The sequence below is a fragment of the Stegastes partitus genome, unplaced genomic scaffold (assembly GCF_000690725.1).
Source record: "Stegastes partitus isolate 25-593 unplaced genomic scaffold, Stegastes_partitus-1.0.2 Scaffold1082, whole genome shotgun sequence".
Taxonomy (NCBI): domain Eukaryota; kingdom Metazoa; phylum Chordata; class Actinopteri; family Pomacentridae; genus Stegastes; species Stegastes partitus.
In genome coordinates this window covers 1-21195 of record NW_007578813.1, presented here as the reverse complement: position 1 = coordinate 21195, position 21195 = coordinate 1, and the positions used below count along the sequence as shown (strand labels likewise).

The 21195-nt window shown below is 46.4% G+C and overlaps 2 protein-coding genes across 2 annotated transcripts in view; both read left to right on the top strand.

Annotated features, from left to right (window-relative positions):
- dgkg (diacylglycerol kinase, gamma) overlaps positions 1-4702 on the top strand; it is a 121064-nt gene extending 116362 nt beyond the window's left edge. Inside the window, exon 23 of the mRNA XM_008295897.1 lies at positions 941-4702. Coding sequence (XP_008294119.1) covers positions 941-1039 — 99 coding nt within the window. The 3' untranslated portion in view covers positions 1040-4702. The remainder of the gene's footprint in view (positions 1-940) is intronic.
- An 8286-nt stretch (positions 4703-12988) lies between these two features.
- On the top strand, positions 12989-21179 carry LOC103367755 (ETS translocation variant 5-like). Its single transcript, XM_008295879.1, has 7 exons — positions 12989-13101; positions 16335-16466; positions 16547-16637; positions 16713-16760; positions 18025-18075; positions 19933-20056; positions 20894-21179. The coding sequence occupies exons 2-7, from the start codon at positions 16419-16421 to the stop codon at positions 21177-21179; spliced, it is 648 nt and encodes a 215-aa protein (XP_008294101.1). The 5' UTR covers positions 12989-13101; positions 16335-16418.
- Positions 21180-21195: the final 16 nt, after the last annotated feature.

Here is a 21195-nt window from a genome sequence, read left to right as displayed (position 1 = left end):
GACTGTGAACAGAGTTTGACGGCAGCAAACTGAACGGTGTAAGGCAGCGATTACGTACGAGCTTTTTGATGCACAAAAACAATCTTCTTCACCCGTCGTTCTCGCCAGATTTGTCTCCTCCAACATAAATCCAGGCTGAAGGGTGGAACATGGAGCTCCTCACAGATGGTGCTCGATGTGTTCACTTCCAGGGAGTGTTGCAGGAGCGCTGGGAGCAGAGGACCACCGCACAGGGAGGCTGCTCTTTAACTTACTTATTTGTATTTTATAGCCACAGTCTGAAAACGTTTTGATCCTGTCTGACACAGGACAGCCCTCGGTAGTCGGGCTTCACCTTCATGTGGAGGCTCTGACCCGCTGCAGTCATCACACGAGGCAGTGAGATCACATGTGATGAGGGTGAAGCTGGAGTTGGTGCGATGGGTGAACTGACTTCATCAGCACCACTCCAGGGTTGACCCACATCCCTGCACTGGTGTGGATGTGGTTTTAGGGTCTTCTAAGAATCCCCTGGACACCAGAGGAGGCACTTATCCCTGAGAGCTGCAGCACCAGGCCGACCAGGCTGAGTGCTGCTGTGCTGCTGTCGTGTCTTGGCTCGTTTCCCTGCTCTTTTGTTCGTCTCCTTCCTCTGCACATCCCCAACCTCGACCTCCAACGCTGTCACATATCACAGCCGGGCTATATTATTCACAGCACTGCAGGAAGTCGGCTATTATCAATCCGTTCTCGCAGCATTTCTACCGTTTGTTTTCTTCATTCCGTCAGAGCGGACCTTGTAGGGGGTGGAAGACAGAAAGCTTTCAGTCGTGAGCCGTTTGCAAGGTCGCGCTGAGAGATTTTGTAACAGCCAGGAAGCTCTGAATGCCACCCTGATAAATCTGTCAAACAAACCAAATCCTCTGAATCTTATTTTATCTCCTCTGTCTGCTTCTCACAGGTCCGGATCACGCACAAGAACCAGGTTCCTATTCTGCTGGGCCCGCCGCAGAAGACGCCGTTCTTCTTCTTCAAGAAACGCAACCGAAGCCGCGACTAGGACGCACAAGTTTCACATCCAAACACAGAAACACACACAAACACCGCACACACATGCACACACACTGTACAGGCAGCTCCATCGGACCACCGGTCTCAGAGGAGGCCTCTGAGCAGACAGTACCGACCCGATCCTGTGTCATCCTCTCGTGTGGATTTAGTCTCTTCCCCACAAACTCAGCCATACACCAGTACCGCACTGCCTGCTGAACACAGGGATTCCCCAACAGAAACACTACAGCGAGCAGAAGGAGAGGAAGCGGCTGTTGACAAGGCCGGCGAGTAAACACAGAGATCCAGCTCTTCGTTAAAACACCTGCATGAATAATGAAACAGCGGTTGGCTGTAAGAGCGTCGCCTCGGGGCGTCCCGGCCCAACGCCATGGAAAAGCCTCATCCATTATTGACTTCCTCTTTGTGGGCTGATGGCACCGAGGCCTGGACGGGTGCAAACATGCAGGGATTTGAGGCCCGTGGCAGCGCTGGCCTACAAAGCCAGAGACAGACTCCAGGCGGAGGAGGTGCCACATTAATCAGCATAAAAACGGACTGGATGTGGCTCGTCCTCGCCTCTGAAGAGGCTCGTCGGTCGCTCCAACACTAACGTCCAATCAACAGCAGCTCCCGGGTTCCTCTACTGGGTCAAGGATTGGAATAAATCCCCTCAAGGGTAAAACAGCAGGGCCCCCGGAGTTTTTATTTACCGCCACATTGACAGGGGAGCTAAATTTATCCCTCTATTTCAGGGAGGGTCTATCTCCCCTCCGCTGAAACCCTACTCTTAATCACCGTGTCAAACATCGACTCGCAATGTCAAGTGTGCTGTCGGAGCCCAGAGCGAGCCGTCCGGCACTAACGCAGCCACGATGCGTTCAAATGCACCGAACGACACGGGACGTAACGGACGCAACGGTTGATGGAGCTCAGTGTTTGTAAGGAATGTATTCATGTCCCCACATATGGCAAAGTATCATATCCAGTAACATGTGCAGGCAGACTATATGTATATTTCTGGAAAGTAGGTGTAGCTCACGTATCCTGTACACACACGTGTTTATATCATTGTTGATAATGTGGATTTCTAGCTTAGAGGGGCTCACATCAGTATTGGTCGTCATGCAGAGCCGCTGCAGTCGCTCTCCGAAGGCAGTTTTCTACCTCGTCTGCTTCTCGATGTGTTTTCATTTATCACTGATCTGTTCACAGTCCACCTGTGAAGGACCAAGAGACACACACATCTGGACAATCTGTGACAGAATGATCTCGAGGTTCACGTTAACTTTAAGCTCTTTTCCAACGCAGGAACTTGTGGTTTGTTTTAAACGTCCCTGTAGAACCTGGACTCGGTGCTGACTACTGAAACTTAAGCACCACCTTGAGCATCTTCTCTCTAATCCAAAAGTGGCCGTCCACCATGACACTCCTCTGTGGTTCTATTTCCTTTGCGCTCATAGAATTGGACTCCCGTGCTGTAGCTACTATTTGTTGTTATTCTGATGCACGTCTTTCGGTCCACGTTGTGGTTAAAGAAGTCGATTTGCCCATCAGGGGATTTTCCTTAAAACATGGGCCTCAAGTTCCCTAAACTTCTATGAGCGAACAGACTTTATGACGCCAGAGAAGTTTGTCAGTTTCTATGAAAATCGACACAACAGCAGCTTAAGCTAGCTGGTGAGCCGGCCGGGTCCACAGAGGGCCGGGCCGGGTCGGTCTGAACGTTATGACGCTAAACAGCATAAAACGATGATTATTCTGGTCTCTGCCTCTAACTGTGGCTGGACACATGTATTCACTAGCATTCGTTAACTGTCCAGATATCACTGCATGGACGTTAAAAAGTTTGTTGAGGCTGCAGCAGATCACAGAGACGACAGCACAAACAGTACAGTCATTATAAAGATTCCAGACAATGTTAGCCGAGCCGTCTCAGATTAACACCTTCTACAGACGGAGTATAGAAGATGGACGAAGCCGAGTCTCAGATTTGGTATTTGACGGAACTATCTTAGGTTCAACAAGTGAGCTTGAACTGAGAACTTTGATTAAACGCTGAAATTCTTTTAACGACCACGATTTAAGAAATTAGCATCACGTTGTGTTGAAGGAGACCAAAAACTCACATTAAACTCATTAGGAAATGTTTACTGAACTAATAAATTATGAAAGCCACTTTCTCATAGACTGTCTCAGACTTCCTGTTGCGACCAGAGGAGTCGCCCCCTGCTGGCTGTTAGAAATATGTCGGTTTAAAGCTTCACTTTTCAATACGGGAGGCTTCGTCCATCTTCTATGACCAGTTTCAGAAGACCTTAGACAAGAAGAACCTGTACAGGTGTGTCTAAGTAACTATCAGTATCATATGTAGTATGATCCTGTAGTATCATATCATATGTAGCTTTAGCTACAGCTAGCTTTAGCTTCAGCTAGCTTACCCATTTACATGCATCTCAAAAAATCTGCTTTACGGCGTCAACATGTTCATTTTAATGAAAATGAATCACAATGGATAAAAAACTCCACACTTTAAAATAGTGATGCTAATGGCTAAGTAGCTTAGCTTAGCAGAGTAGCGCTAGTAAAATTTTATGTAATCTCATGTTTAAGTTGCTACGAGACCACGGTCCCCCTTTAGTTTTAGGTCTGGATTTTTTAGCAGCAGCTGATTTTCTGATCCGAGAATTTTCACTGAAAGTTCTGAAACAAAAGCAGCACAAGAAGTTAACTTGTGGACCTTTGGTGAGATCATTCTGTCAAACACACCAATTATTACATGATTGAAAACCTCATGTGAAAGCCATCTGACGCACCAGGATCTCCTGTCTGATTGGTGGAAAACTGCCTGAAGGAGCTGCAGACGTTCTCATGGTTCTAACTGAGCTCCGCTGTCGGGTCGACGCCTTCGGACCCTGGTTCCCTTTAAATCACACTGAGCGGCTCCTGTGGCACCCAGGCTCCAGGACACATCGTCAGTCTGGAGGAACCGGACCGGTCCAGAGCGATGAGGTCCGGCAGCATCCGGAGCCTGGCTGCCGCCGAGGCCTCAGTGGTCAGAGTGCATGTTTACAGTCACATTTATCCAGAGGATGGTTCCAGACAGCCGTACCACCCGGTGTACATATCTGTTTATAATCCTTCATCTGGCGTCAACCTTCGTCACCGCATGCCTGCTGAAACAAACGGAGCGAACAAAGAGGCCACTCATCAAACTCCACTCATCTGATTCATATATTTATTATTTGTTGTGCTTTTCAGTTTTTTGTTTTGTTTTTTTTTTATTTTTGGCAGCATGTTTGAGAAAACGGCAGCAGAGACGAAGCGCAGTCACGTTAAAACAGCAGCTCGAGTTTAAACATTAACGTGATTAATGGATCATGCGAGTCGCAGCTCGTATCTGATCGTCCTCTGAACCAGTCGATGGATCCAGCGACTAGACGGAGCCGCAGGATGGTGACGATGAATGTTTACGGCCCTAAAGAAATGATTAAACCTCCCAAATATCAGCAGCTGATTCACACACAGAACGCCTCCGAATCTGCATCATGAGAACCTGGTGACTGGAGATAAGGAGATGATGTGATCGCCGTCCGTCTTTATCTGCAGGTCGAGTTTCCTCAAGTTGTCCTTGGAGATAAACAACAAATCTCATTAAAAAACATCCAAACGAGTTCTTTCACTGACTGATGCAATAAACCTTTAACCTGAAGCTACAGTAGTTTAAAGGTTCTGTAACGTTCTGACAATGTTGGAAAGTTTTAATCTCAGCAACGTTTGAAGATGTTCTCAGAAAGTTTTCTTTCATTTTCCCAGAATGTTCTCCTGATGTTCTAAAAGTGTTTGGTGATAACGTTGTTTAACCATTCAGTCCTAATCTGAATGTTGCACCGAGAACGTTCTTACTTTGTCCTTATGGAACATTTAGGGAATGTTTTTTTGCTAATATGTCATGTTATGGGAACGTCTTGTAAAGAACCTTCTGTCTCCTGAACTTTCAAAAAACATCTTGAAAACATTTTTTTTTTTTATGTTGCATCGAGAACATCCTGCCAACGTTTTATAGAAGAACGTTCTCTGATGTGTTCCCTCAACAAACAATTACAAACGTTCCACCTTTACCACATCACATTACAGGAACGTTAGAAAACGTTCTGGATGAAAACGTTTTGTCATCTGAGGCAGAACGTCTTTTCAATGTTGTCAGTGCTGTCTGAGAACGTTCCAGTAAAGAACGTTGTATAATGTGTTCCCCCAACAATATCCTCAGAGGGAAATGTTCCACCTTTGTTGTTGTATCGCATTGCAGGAACGTTTTATTTTTTTAAAAGATCACCTGAGGCCTCGATAGCATCTGGAACATTATTTAAATGTTAGTTTGAGAACGTTCCTTCTCATGTGTTCCTGACACCATCCTCTGAACGTTGACCTTAAACTGTCAGATTAAAACGTCTTCGTTTTAAAAAACGATTAGAACTTGTAGGTAAAGTTATCTAATGTTGTGGGAACGTTCCCTGACGGCAGATGAGAGAACCAAGACATGAACATTTCAAGAATGTCTGGAGAAAGTTTCAGGTCCACAGATGAAAAAGAACCAACATTCAGAAGAAGGTTTTCAGGACATCATCGAGGCCTCAGAGGACGGAACGTTGTCACAGGATGAAGATTGTAATTTAAGGGACGTTCTCAATGCAACGTTTGGTTTTAAAAACATACAAACATTGGTGCATCAGGGTCCCACCTTTAAAAGGAACATTCTGGGAACTAAAAGAGGAAATACTGGCTGAGAACATCACTGGAACTTTGCAGAACTTCTTGGAACGGTTGTTCTTCTGGGATGTTCTCAAGTATCTGAGCAGAGATCTGGCAGAATAAGAACTGGTTTAGTTGGATCATCTGGTTGAAACTGTTGGTTCTGGTCCTTCATGAGGTTTGTCCACAATAAGGAGGAANGAAGGTTTTCAGGACGTCATCGAGGCCTCAGAGGACGGAACGTTGTCGCAGGATGAAGATTGTAATTTAAGGAACGTTCTCAATGCAACGTTTGGTTTAAAAAAAAAAAAAAAAACATACAAACATTGGTGCATCAGGGTCCCACCTTTAAAAGGAACATTCTGGGAACTAAAATAGGAAATACTGGCTGAGAATATCACTAGAACTTTGCAGAACTTCTTGGAACATTTTTACTTCAAGAGGAGCGGATGGTAGAGTTGTTCTATGTTCAGAGGCGGTTGTTCTTCAGGGATGTTCTCAAGTATCTGAGTAGAGATCTGGCAGAATAAGAACTGGTTTAGTTGGATCATCTGGTTGAAACTGTTGGTTCTGGTCCTTCATGAGGTTTGTCCACAATAAGGAGGAAGGTTCCTAAAGTTCTTCTGGTTCAGTAAGATCAACCCTCTGAACTCCAAGCAGCAGCTTCTGGGTGTTTTTAGCTCCTGTTTGAATTCAAAAGTTGAATTTTATTCTGCAAAAATTGAAAAACCTGGAATTGACATGTTGAACTTTTTTATTTCCAAGTGTCCAACCCTGGAACGTATGGAGGCTCCACATAGTCTGTATGTTTTAAATGAATTTTCTGTTCCGTGTAAACTGGAGATCTCCAACTCTGGTCCTCGTGAGCTCCTGTCCTGCAGGTTTTAGATGTTTCTATAACACACCTGACTCAGATGAATGGATCATCAACAGACTTGTGTGACAACAAGCTGTTGGAGATCCATTCATGTGAGTCAGGTGTGTTGCAGTAACGTCTAAAACCTGCAGGACAGGAGCTCACGAGGACCAGAGTTGGAGATCCCTGGTGTGAACGTCGCTTGCAGTCCAACAGAAAAGTCCCTGAATTTTGGTCATGTGACCGTTATTCACAGTCGAGTCTGTCGTGGCTTCAGGGTTGCGTTGAGAAGTGCAGAATTTTTAGTTTTTTACAGAATCTGGTCTGAGCTAACTGTTTGTTTTTGGTGGATTTTTAAATGGAACAGACTAAAGAAGCTTAGATTTGGATCCTTTTCTAGATGGAACCACGTGTAAGAGATGAACAGTTCACGGACCGACAGGAAGGTAACAGTAGATCTTCTGTTTCTACACTTCCTGACTTTGACAATCAACATGATTTTGGTGATTTTTTAAAAATTAAACGACATGTTGTTGAGGGTTCAGAAGATCCCAGCTGTAGACTGTCAGACCGACCAAACACACTGAAGCTGCTGCTGGTGGGAAAGTCTGAAGCTCGGCTCAGCGAACCAGGAGGGAGTCGGTCATCACTCGTCATCTTTACAGTCACTAATGACAGAAACCGTTTCACTAGAGATGCAATAGATGTTTGCTCATCAACATACTTCTGGGTTCTGACACTAAGAAGACGGACGTTGTGGGAAACATGTGGGTGCAGCCCAGAGTCCGACGAGACCTTCTGTCACTTGTTGGTTGTGATAAACTCAGATGTGATTCATGCGTCTGACCTCGGCCTGTTTCCCACAATGCTCCATGTTTCCGTGTATCTGGGTCAGCGATGTGGAGCGTGTTGTCGGGCGATCAATCAGTGATTAATACACGCCTGTGATCCCAGAACGGCCCCAGATCGCACCGATACAGGATCAATACGTCTGATCTGTCCGTCTCTGCAGCGTCACTGTTTGTCGCCATTTTCATGGACTTCACATTTTACCAAATAAACACAACAAGCTCAACGTGCGCTTTGTCCTGTTTTGTCCTTTAAGCGTCGACCAGAGTTCAGATTTCTGCTGGAACTGGATTTAAACTGGATCATTTACATCCATGAATACATGTGGAGGTTTAGGACACCTTTCATTTATCAACACAAGCTACTGGAGTGTCAGAAGGACAGATTATGTTTAAATGTAAGTGTCCTTCCTTCTGGTTTATTATATATTATCTGCATTTCCATTTAATTCCATTTATTCTATACGACTAGTTTGTTCTGCGGTGGGATTACGTTCCTGTCATGTCGTCTCAATGTTAACTTACATTCAGCTGAAACCAGACGTTTACATCCACTGTATGAAAAGACACAAAACCTTTTTGTCTCACTGTCTGACATTAAATCAAACTTTTCCTGTTTCAGGTCAGTCAGGATCACCAACATTAGTTCTATTTGCTAAATGCCAGAATAATGAGAGAGAATGTTTGATGACTTTCTTCAGAGTCAGAAGTTTCCATCCATCTCCTCAGTATCTGCTAGCGTTGTCTTTAAACTCTATGACTTTGGGTCAAACGTTCTGGGTTTCCTTCCACAAGCTTCTCACAACAGTCTGATGAGTTCTGGCCCGTTCCTCCTGACAGAACTGGTGGAACTGGGTCAGGTTTGTTGGTCTCCTTGCTCCACTGATGTTCTCCAGGATGGAGATCAGGGCTTTGTGATGGCCACTCCACAACACTGACTCTGTTGTCCTGAAGCCTCTCTGTAGCTAATCTGGTGCTATGCTGAGGGTCATCGTCCATCTGAAGACCCATTAGTGTCCAAGCTTTAACTTCCTGCTGATGTCTGGAGATGTTGCTCCAATATCTCCACATAATGTTCTTTCCTCATGATGCCATCTATTGTGTGAAGGTCACCAGTCCCTCCACAGCATGATGCTGCCACCCCCGTGCTCCACAGCTGGGATGGTGTTCTCAGGCTTCAAGCTTCCTCCTTTTTCCTCCAGATGTACCGATGGTCATTAAGGCCAAACAGTTCAGGTTGTAGTTCCATCAGACCACAGGAAAAGCTGCACCAACCCCTCCAGGTCAGACACATGGCGCTTACTCAGCACATTCATGCTCCCTACAGGATAACAACCTGGACTTTTTGTCAGTGACTTTAATGTTTGAGGAGTTTATCCCCGAAATTGAATCAGTTTTATGACTTTAAATCTGAAGTTGTGCTAAAACACCGTCGGTCTGCAGAAAAATCAAAACCCTCCCAAGTTTCCAGCATCGCAGAGTATTTTTAAATATGAAGTAGCGGCTGTCGGAGCCCAGAGGTCAGAGGTCACCAATAAATAACCTTAGTAATTATCACTTTCAATTAGGAAGCCTCCAAATAAACTCTGCAGCTCGGCGTCTGAAACAAACGCCAGCAGCTGCTATGAAAACTGTAATCCTGTAAATCCCTGCAGCAGAGATTACGAGGCGGTAACGGAGAGAAGCGCCTCGGCTGGTCTCGGCCCGAACAGGTTGTGGTCCAGCATATGGCCTGAACACGGTGGAGGTGAGAGGTTTAAAAATACCGACTGTCCGTGTGTGAAGCACCGACCAGCCGAGGTCCAGCGACCGCCGCTCGCTCGCTGTGGTGGGTGGTCTCTGCAGCACATTGTGTTGCTGTTCTTACTCTTTCTTTAAATAAATGTGCCATATGCGGCGGCGTGCTGCTGGCGGACATACCTCCAGCTCCGCATGAGTGAAAGTGGGCGTAGTGGAGATCTAAAGCCTGACTTCCTGTTCCCTCGAAGACGCTGTGTAGGTTAGTGTGGCACTGACATAACGCTCAGGTCGCTGCGATGTGGGCTAATCCTGCCGTCACCCGGTGAGCTGAGGGCGCTGCTCGTCGCTGGAAGCTCTGAATCACCGGCGCTGATCTGCTCACACAAGTTCATCTCCTGACCTTGGAGATGTCGAGGTCCGATTCTGTCAGCCGCCGGTCGCGTTACACGTAACCTGTAAATGAAAAAGATGTGCAGAAAAAAACGCTTTGATTGCTTTTTATCACTGTAATTTAGTTTCTTTTACTTCTTCTTCTTCTTCTTCTTCTTAACAACAATTTACCCCCAAAACGACTCTCTCATGTCAAAGTAAAAACCGACTTCTACAAAGTGAAGAACAATCTAAAATCAGTGATCACATAACTGTTCTCCTCCTCCAGTCAGTAGATGAACCTTCAGCTCCATCACTGATCCTGTTGGTCTCCATCAGTCTGAACATCTGGACACTGCAGCTTCACCTCATTCTTCTGATAGAACTGTTCAGGCTCTGTCAGGTTCCACACGGATCATGAGTGAACAGAACTTCTCAGGTCCAGTTGAACTGAGGTCTGGACTCCAGAACATCCACCTTGTTGTCTCTAAACCATTTCTGTCTGAACCAGTTTGTCTCCTTCCTTCATCAGCAGCTCTCTGAAGCTGATGCACTTTGTCAGATTCTTTATTGGATCTCCTTTAAAATGACAGAAAGACCCGTAACGTTTTCCCAGGACCTTACAGCAGACGGAGTTTCTGTAGCTTCCCTTTTAAAGATCTGGGTTAAAAGTTCATTGAAATCTTGTTTTAATATTTCCATCTGCTGTGACCTGAACCCTAAACCTTCCCTGAACCAACCCTTTCCACTGCTCTGCTCATTGAAACCCGTACACAGGAGCTGACTGTATCTGTGGACTTTATCCGACGTGTGAACCGACCTTTGGTCCGTCGCAGCTAAAACAGCTCCAGCTGCAGCGTCTGGGAGCGCAGAACTGAGTCTGTCTCAGCCTGCAAACGTCTGTCAAAATGCACATTTCAAAACGAGTTAAAATGGGAAAGTAGTGCCTCTGGGCGCAGGACGCTCTCACTGAGGGACAAGATGTGACTCGCCTGCTATTAATAGCACTTTGGGAGATAATTCCTGCCTTGTTATCTTAGCAGCTACTCAAAGAGCCTTGCCAAAGGCAGACTCTAGTGAGGCTGAGTTGTGTAACCATGCTTTCTTTTATTATCTCTCTTGTCTCTCTCAGTCTTAATTCAATGCCTCCTCCTCCTCCTCTGCTCCACATTCAGTTAGTCTCTGCAGGAAGCTGCTGGGCCACAGATCAGGGCCAAAAGGCCAACCAGATAAAAGCTCCCAATCGGCGACGACGAGCTGCAAACATCTCTCTTTGTTCTGATGCAATTAGCTTATCGTGTGTTTCAGGAGCTGCAGATTTAAAATCATTAAAACGATGAACCGTGATGCAGCCTGCAGCAGCTCTGTGAGGCGCAGCAGCAGCGACGCTCGGCAGGTTCAGCTTCAACCACCACCGTCAGCTGAGCTACAAAAACCGAACACTGTGAGTTCACACCGAAAGGAAACGAAAATCTGGAGGCAAAGGGCCGGAAAAACATGTTAACAAGCAGAGCACTGGTTTAACATTCACAGAGCGTAAACAATAACCACAAATATCTGTAAAACAGTGACAGTGTCAGTGGATTAATACAGTACAGCAGGAAAACTTTATGGTCAAATATTATTAAAGAATAAATTACTAGCTCGAAAACGTTCATCATGTCTTCTTAGTGATAATCTAATGTTCAGGTTCTCTGTTCAGACATGTAGAGTGTGGTCTTTTATTACCTGACAGTTAAATTACTGTTTATAAAAATACAGATTTCTGACGTGGATGTTAGTCACAGGTTTGGATGTTTTTATAGTTAATGTTAGAAGAGAGCGCAGGTTCAGGTTCAGGTTCAGGTTCAGGTTCAGGTTGAGCCGTGATGAGACCCATGGGGCAGGAGGGTTTCCTGCTCAGAGGCCCAACGTCGGCAGCTGGACGGCTCTGGGGCTGGAACTCTTCAGGACTTTTATTTGTCACAAACACAACTGAACTCAGTTGAACAGGAAGTGAAGCGTGAACTGTTTCAGTGATCGTAACTACTTCTGTTTTACCCTGTAGCACTGCCAAAATATAAAGTGCAATAGACATAAAATGCATTATGATTATTATTATTATTATTAATAATAACAATTTGAATAAAGAATAAAAACACAAAAAATAAAAATATACATGAATATATACATACATAGACAGAAATAAGCAAAAATAAATAAATCAAATGTATACATGGTGAAATGCTAAAGAAGATTGTTTATGTTATTATTATCTGTAATTTAACACGTCAAAGAAAATCTGTAAAACAGCAATAAAAAATATTGACTATTTTCTGTCCTGGACACGTGAACAGACGTTTATCTGTTGTAGCTGCTGCTGAGGGATTTACAGCTAAAGGTAAATATTTCCAGAAGAGCAGAACAGCTCACAGTCTCTTTATTCTGCTGCTTCCGGATGGCAGGACTCAGAGTCTCAGAGCTCAGAATGGTCTGACTGCACCTCATCAACGTCCTGCCACAGGAGGGAAACACCTGGCTTCTCTAGACCAATCACAGTCGACCTGGGCGGAGCCTAAATGAGGCCTTTTCCTAAAACAGTGAACGTTGTCTGCAGGTGTTTTAATGTTTGGTTGCTGCTTGGAGGGTTTTGTTTCATTTAGCAAAGTGGGTCTTGAGGGGATGGTAGCAGAGGGACCAGTGACAGGCTGGTGTCGGTTAGACCAGACTGGACTCATGGATCTGGAAAGTTACACCAATGAACTATAAACCAGAACACGTCCATGTCCTGGTCTGAGGTCAGGTCTAGACTGTCTGGGTCTGTGAGAGGTCAGCTTCACAGATAGGTGTCGTCAGCGCATCTGCAGGAGAACATGAGGACCGTTTTATGTGTGTTTGATGTGACACTTCTTCACCTCCAGAAGTTTACAAGAGTTTGTCTGCAGCCAGAACTTTGTGTCAGCATGAACTGGACTCCTGCACCAGGACGGATCAAAGTCCTCTGAAGGGTTCTGAGTCTGTGTTTACATGTTTGTGTCGGTGAATGTTGTGTTCACACTGAACTGGCTGCTGTGCTTGAGTATCTTTGTCGGTCTTCAGTTGTTTCTGCGTCACTAAGTGGAGCTGAACTGTGACCCTGAGAGCAGCGCAGTGATCGTCCATCATCTCTGACGTCTCGGTACATTTCCACTGCTGGCCCTTTAACGGAGCCAAGATGTGAATGAAATCCAGCCATTCATAAAAATAGGCCGCTGCTGCGCGCTGATTGGCCGAGCGGAGCCTCATATATAAGTCATGAGCCTCGGAGCCTGATTGGCCGCCGAGCTGACGGACGCAGCGGCTCCACCAACCGGAGCGCGTCTCCGAGCGCCGCCGCAGCCCGGAGGAAAACCGGACCGGGCCGTGCGCGGAGAGTCAGTCAAGTTGTGAGAGTGTGAGGAGGCGCATCAACGGGGCAGCGCGCAGCACCGCTCTCTGGATATTTCTACTCGTTATTTCCACGCGCAGGACGCTTCACGCGCCGACCAGGTGAGCCGCGCGCTTTGCTTCGGTGGCAAGTTGCTTTAGCGAAGCCTCAATGTTCCCGCGACGCTCCGAACGCCATCTTATTTAAACATATTTACTTTGGCAACCATTTTACATCGTTAAACGGACGCTGTGCGCGCTGTGTGGACGCGTTCTGTTGGCTGCGTGGATGTGGGCTGCGTGGATCGGCGCGGTCCGGCGGCTGTTTGGGATTTTTTATGAATGGACGGGTCGTTTTTTTTTCCTCGCCTCGGATCGAGTTTCACTTCATTGAGAAAAACAAGGGAGGGTGGGGGAGGGGCGGGGGGGGGGGGGGGGGGGGGGGTCCCCCCCCCCCCCCCCCAAAACACGAACCAGCACCGGATAAAAGTTTAACCCGAAATGTTGCTTTGTCGACGCAGCGAGAAAAGTTGATCCAAGTTCGACTTTCTGTGTCCTCTGAGGCTGTTTGGTGCGTTTAGGGATCGTGGCGCACTTTGTATTTCTATTTCTCCTCAGATTAATCACAGCACTCGACGCTGCTGCCATCTAACATCACTGCTAGCAGCGACAATAACAAACTTTATGGCACAGTTCATGCGTAAAACGCGCCTTTTACGCATGATGATAAAGTTTATTATGAGCACACACACGGTTCTGATGTAATTAAGAGATGATAAGAAGCAATAGAGGCTTGTTGGTTGAACAGGTTCAGTAGGTTGTGTTGTTCTTCGTGCCTGCTGCTCGCCTTATTTCAGCCTTTTTATGTTTGTTCGTTCAGTTCATGCGTAAAATTCAGCACAAGGTGAACCAGACCAGCAGAGCCGAGCAGCTGCTGGTTTACCAGGTTGTTGTTTTTGATAATAAAGTCACTTTTGCGGTGTTTAAATACACACATTCCTGGTGTTTCTCTTAATTTGACTACTGTGTGCGCGCACGGCTCGTGCGTAAAGTGCAGCACGAAGCTTCACATAACGGAACCAGAACCAAAGCAGCGAAACTGGATCTAATTATATGATGTAGAGTAAGAAGAGATGAATAGTTGTTGGTATAAAGGTTTAGTGGAGTTCGTGTTTAAACAGATTCCTGCTGATTGTATTTACTGAAGTTTTGGTGCGTTTAGGGACCGTGTCGCAGTTTGTATTTTCCTTTAGTTAAATCAGAACAAACACGTTTTAATGTATTTAATAGTTCAGGCACAAAGTTGACAAAACCAGAGAAACGATCGACTGCTGGTTTGAATCTGTTCAGCAGGTTGTGTTGATGATGAACTCGCTGCTTCATGCGCTCTGGGTCTTATTTCACTGCTGTGTTTGTGACTTAGTGTGGTGCGTTTAGGGACCACTTTGTGTTTTTACCACACTAATGAACTTTACTGTAGACTGAAATGCTTCACAGAGCTGCTGGATGTGTGATGCTCTGTAGTCGGTTGTGTTTTTGAGGCTGAAGTCACTTTGGCTTCATATTGAAACACAAGGATTCAGATGTTTACTTCATTTGATGCTGTTTTTATGTGTTTGTTGCACTTTGTTCTGGTTTTCTTCTGCCTTAACTGCATCACAAGTTGTTCCACATGATAGAACAGAATATAAACAGTGAGGTTAAATAGAGCAGGACCAGAGGAGATGGACAGCTGTTGTGTTTTTGATTTAGGAGACACTGTTTAGGTTGCTGAGGTAAATCTGTATCATAAAAAACTCCGTCTGATGTGATCCCTGTGCTGTGAACAAGCCCGCCATGCCACAGCAGAGTGGATGTAAAGTTGAAGTCGCTCCACATGGAGACGGAACAGTGAGTGCTGTCTGCTCGGCGCCTCTAATTATTGCCCAGCAGCTCCTCTTTATTCGTCATCCATTAACAGCAGATAGAGCAGTGAGTCATGTCGCTGCTCAGGGAGACGTGAGAACCGGCGCTTGTGTTGTTGTTTAAAGGAACCACAGTGAAGTTCTGGTTCTGCTTCTACGGGGCAGGGAGCTGCTCTCTGATTGGCCCTTTCTGGCCGGTGTGTCGGTGCCACAGATCCTGCAGAAGCATCTCTCCAAGGCTTTTACTCTCCAAGCTGATTATAGTGGAAAGTAGCGGCCACAGATGGTGGCTGAGCGGAGCTTATATAACCCGGTTACATGTGTTTACGCTGTTAGTGGGTTAAATAAAGGCAGCAGCAGCAGCAGCAGCTCGACATGGAGCAGCTCCTGGAGCAGGAACCGGGCTCCGAGCTCTGGTGCTCTTCAACCATTTTGATCATCTTCAGAGCTGCAGCTGATGATTGTTGTTGAGCTTTTACTGGAGGAAACTTTGAGTTGTTTGGTCAATAACATGGTGGTAATGTCTGATGATGTTCAGTTTACTGTCACCGAGGAGGAAATACAGCAGAGGAACATCACTGTTTCCTAAAAAGTGAACGATTAATTGAATAACTGCCAACGAGTGGATCGATGAGTGCAGCTCAGCGTTACATAAGACGGAGAGAAGCATCCAAACAAGAGAGAGTCGAGCATTTTATTAGAGAAATGGTGGATTTATTATGAGAACAGCTGAAAACTGTTTTATTTTGCTGATGAAGCAGCAAGTCGCCGACGTCCAGGAGGAGAGAAACCAGAAAACATTCAACTGGAGTGAAGAGAATGAAAAGAATGAGTGGAGCTGACTGATCATCAGAGCAGCTGGTGGTTAGTCAGCAAACATGAGACAAGAACCAGAAAATATTCACACTGAGGTTTGTTTTAAATTTAATTTAGAACAATTTAAAACAACCTGGTTGATCGATGAGAGGCATCACAGCGACCAGTTCAAGCCTGTCGTCTGTTTACTGGAGTCGCTGAACGTCGGTTCAAAACCAACAAAACCGTCATTTTCTCACTGATATAAACAAACAGTTATTCACATTGGTGGTTATTTTCTCAAGGAGCCGATCAGCTGTTTGAGCTGTAAAATGTTGGACGTCGTCGTCAAACAACTTGTTTTTATCCGAAGAGCTTCAGAAAATATTCACGTTTAAGCAGCTGAGTCACAGAATTTAGGCTTTTATTCTGAAAAACAACACAACCTGCTAAAGCTTTAAAAAGTTTTGAAGATTTCTTTCCACACTTGAGCAGGAGTTTGATGAAATATTAAAGTTTTCGGCTCAGATTTGTCTCTTTAACCCGACGTAGAGGCTCTGAGGATGAGTGTGGTGTTGGTGGCCTTTTGAAATCAAATGAATTTAAACTGATGAATGTTTGAGTTTTGTGACTCTGTGTTCTGCTCTTGGTTCTCAGTGACCCAGATATCGGTCCGATCGCTGTCGCTTTAAAGCGAACGCCTCCCCCCCCTCCCGACCACAGACCCCCACAGGCACAGCCATGGACGGATTCTACGACCAGCAGGTCCCATTTATGGTCCCGCCCAGCGTAAGTCCTCTCGTCTCTCTCCGTCGTCGCCGCCGCCGCCGCCGTCCTCTGCTCCTCTGACGTTTCTGCTCCTCTTGCAGCACAAGTCTCCGCTGGACGAGGCTCCTCCGAGGCCCCCGGCCGACCGGAAGAGGAAGTTCGTGGACACGGAGCTCGCTCAGGACACGGAAGGTAATGGATCATCTGGTGGGAGTGTGCGGTCCGCCGGCCGGTTCTGAGCTCTAACTCGGTGTGTGTTTGTTCCAGAACTCTTCCAGGACCTCAGTCAGCTGCAGGAGATCTGGATCGCAGAAGGTCAGTCGGAGCTCTTCGTCTGTTTGTCTTCACTGAGGTTCATGTTCCGCTAAAGTCCTGCAGCTCTGAGGAACCAGAACATGAAGGAGGAGACAGAACTCAGAGAGAAGGAAGCAAAAATCTGAATTTCTTTTATTTATTTAGCAAACAAACGAAGAAAAAAAACAACAGGAAGCAACGTCTAACTTTTTCCTACATCTCACCAATAATGTAGAATTTAAAACAAGATTTAAATGTGATTGTAGAAAACTTTGGTTTAAAATCAGCCAGTTAGTCGTTATAATTCCTCCACTGTTGACTCTGAGTGTCGTCGTCTGTCACAGTCAGACAAAGTCGAGTTTAGACCATGTTTGTAGGTTTTAATTAGATAAATTCACATAAATGAACAAAAAAATATATATATTGTTGAATTTGTTCAATTCTTGATTCTACAAACATCAGAGAAAAATCTAGAAATCACCTCATGTCCACGTTTTACTGCCACCGGAGGAAGATAACGACTCGACGTGCTGTTCAGTTCAGCCGAAAACCCTCTGAAGGGTTTCAGTCCGATTCCTTTAGTTTTATACAGAATGCTGTTGTTATTAATTATTATCCATCCATGTGCAGTGTTCCAGCCTCCCTCACTGCTGCACACGTTTAGTGCTGAACACGACGACCTGTGACACGTTTATATATTTTTTTCTTACTACACTTTTATTGTTTTTTTTAACTTATATTTTGCTCTTGTTTTATTGTTCTTTTATTTATTCGGCTTTTTCTTTAAAAAAACAAACAAACGAGACCAGAGAACTAATCTCGTACCACAAACCTGTGAACGTGAGCTGGTGACGATGATAAAAGCTCCTTGAATCATTAATTAATTTATTTGTGGGATAAATTAATTCTCACATTTTTAACCTCGGATTTGGTTGTTTTTCAAACTGAACCTCGTCGTCGGACTGAAAGCTGAACATCTGTAGAAGTTTCCTGTTTTTACAGTTTCTAATAAATGATTTAATATTTTAGATTTTTTTTCTATATATTTGTATTATTTCTTTTGAGAACAAGGGGATTAGTGGAAGGATGTCAGCGTCCCGTCTCCTCGGATGGTTAACGGGTCGGCTCGGTTTCAGTTTACAGATTAACTGGACGACGACGAGCAGATCAAAGTTCTGCTGGCTGACGTCTTTCTGTTTTCCTGCCGCTGCTCACTCTTTTCTTCTGTCTATTATTTCTACTCGTAATCGTGTTTCCTAACATGCGTCTTTGTTTCCGTCCACAGCTCAGGTGCCGGACGACGAACAGTTTGTTCCAGATTTCCAGTCGGACAGCTGTGAGTACCAGCAGTCACCGTTTAACGTCTCTGAATGAGTGACCGAGTTTGATTTAAAGCTCTGTTTACACATAGACTTGGTTTAAAGTGAAGCCGAGGATGAAAGATGAAGGAGGGTTCAGCAGGAAGGAGCTCCGGTTCTGATTCCTGCATCGTGTTCCGTCCCAGAGGACAGACACCAGAAAAGTGATGAGAGATCACATTTTAAACTCAGATTTGGTTCATTTTCACACTGAACTGGATCTGACAGTTGTTGGAGTTTTTTTTTTTTTTTTGTTTTTTTTAAACCAGATTTGAGTCTCTGCAGCGTCCTGAGAACGTCCAGACCTCTGACTTGTGTTCATGTTTGTGGACCTGATTAGAGCGTTTCAGGGCTGATTACGAGACCAGAGCTCCGTTTGTCTGAGTCGGACCGACTTGTAACTCGGTCTTTGTGCTCGGCTCTGGGAACCGCCCCCTCCTCCCTCCCACTCGCCTCCATTTTGAGTTTAATCAGCCGATTGGCATGAGGCATCACATGAGCCCGGCTCCTAATCTGATTTCACACTTTCCCGCACTCAGGCCTGCCGCTGCTGCTGAACTGGGCCGGGTTCCAGCAAACAGAGCAGCTCCAGACCTGAAACCCTGAAACCCGCTCGGGTTAGCGGGAGGGGGAGGCGTCTGTCCGTCTGTCAGCCGACGTCCACCTCGTCCAGCTGAGTTCGGCCCGACCTGCTGCTGGATCATCAGCTGGTTCTGAACGTGAACAATCTGCCGTCCAGCTGCAGAGTTTTGCGTTTTTCTTGCAGCTCTGAGACGATAAGTGGAGATAAACCAGCAGCAGGATGATGACGAACACTTTGTTGGTGTCGTATGTGGATCAGGCACAACTCTGTGCTGCTCGTTTACACGACATGAATCTGGTTCCCTGGTTGATTCAGGAGCTGCAGAGTTTATTGTTTTGGCATCGACTTCAATAAACCAAACCGACGTGGTTCTGGTTTCCTCTGATGTGTCGGACCGAACACGATTTATTCATCAGACGTTTGTTGATCTGCGGCTCCACTCAGTTGTTTTAAACGAGTTTGGAACCGTTTCAAGATTTTTTGGACAAGTGGTTTTATTTTGAAATGTTCTAACGTCAGATTGGCTCCGTTTGCTTTGAGTTGTGGTTTGACAGAAGTCCCTCCGTGGGCTGTTTCCTGTGAACGCAGCGTGTTAACATCACAGCTGGTCTTTTTTTTTATTATTATTATCTATTTAAAATCCTGATTGGTTCTGTTGCTCTCGTGGTTCTGCTCGTTTCAGAGTGAAGTCCTGAGCTCAGTGAACCTGACATGAGGTCACATTCTGTCGGACTTTTCTTGTCCATCAGTTGAGGAAGCTGACGTTTCCTTTCATATCAAGCAGCAGAACTGAATCTATTCCTGGTTCGGCTGCAGGACTCGACCAGAACCCGGCGCTCTGGAGCCGTCACATGCTGCCTCTCTGACCCAGTTCTGGTTCCGTCTGCAGCCCGTTAATCCGCCTGCTCGGGAACAAAGAGGCCTAATCTGCCCATTAGCTGCTGCTGAGTGTGCGAGCGGCCATTAGGCTGCGGCGTGCACACGGGGGAGCTCACGTGCACGCCGCCCGGCCCATCAGCTGATTCACTCCTCGGATCCGGTTTCGGCTCTTATGTGGCGCCTCGGAAGCTGCAGCCGGTCGGCAGAAAGCGTCTAATGGTTACAGAGCGTCATTAGATTACTGAGATTCATGATGCTGGAGTCGGACTGAGCAGCACCGAGCCGCTCCACCAGGAGGTCAGGAGATCAGTCAGCTGGTGTCTGGATCATCTCACTGACGCGTCTTCTTCTTCTTCTTCTTCTGTCTCCTCAGTGATGTTTCATGGCCCGCCGCCCGCCAAGATCAAGCGAGAGCTGCCTCCCTCCAAAGATCTGTCTCCCTGCCGCCAGGACCGAAGTCCCATGAACTACGGAGAGAAGTGCCTTTACAGCTACAGGTACCAGCTCAGAGCCAGCCCAGGAGGAGGCTGCAGCTTCAGGAGGCTTCTGGAGGCTTCAGGAGGCTCCAGGAGGCTTCAGGAGGCTTCAGGAGGCTTCTGGAGGCTCCAGGAGGCTTCAAGAGGCTTCAGGAGGCTTCAGGAAGTTTCAGGAAGTTTCAGGAGGCTTCAAGAAGCTTCAGGAGGCTTCAGAAGCTTCAGGAGGCTTCAGAAGCTTCAAAAAAGCTCCAAAAAGCTCCAAAAGGTTTCAGGAAGCTTCTGGAGGCTCCAGGAGGCTCCAGGAGGCTCCAGAGGCTTCAGACAGCTTCAGCTTCAGGACTTTTGCGTTTCACCGCAGCCCTCCTGCTGAACCGGGTGAAAGCGTGTCAGTGTTCCACCAAAGACCTTCAGTCCAAGTGCTTAAGGTGTTAACGGTTTATTAATACCAGCAGAACTTCTAACTGGATTACTCACAGATACTTTGGTTCTAGTAGAACTCTGAACTAATGGTACCTTCTACTTGTAATCCTCCCCAGCAGCACTTTCTAAGTTACACCCAGATAGTACTTCCTGTCTGAGTGCTTTTATTATTTAGTCCTTTCTGCTCCCATGATCCTGAGTCCAGGTTCTGGTTCTGAAGCTTCATTCGTCCCGCATAAAACCTTCTAACAAACAAAATTACATCCAAGTCATATTTTATAACCAAAGACTTGTAGTTTTAGTCTTTGTTCCTCCAAGTCGACCCTCTGACGGGTCGTGGTCCGGTGAGCAGCGGTACCGGCCGGTCAGCAGGTGGCGCTGTGGTTCTGAAGCTGCTTCACAGTGTTCTGGAGGTTCAGTGTTGTCTGTCGTCCACAGTGCCTGCGACAGGAAGCCCGCCGCCGGGTTCAAGCCATTGACTCCGCCCTCCACGCCGGTGTCGCCCTGCGGCGCCGCGGCCCACCCGCTGAGCGAGCAGACTCCGCCCCCACACCCCCATGTAGCCAATCAGAGCGCAGGGCCGCACCAGGTGCACGTCCAGCAGCCGATCGCGGCCGGCGGCGGCCAGAACCAGCCGGGCCTCCAGGTCCACAGCCCGCCGTTCGCCGTGCCCTGCGCCCCCGTCGGACAGGAGGGCAGCAGCTTCACACCTGAGCACAGGTGAGCTCCACACCTGAACC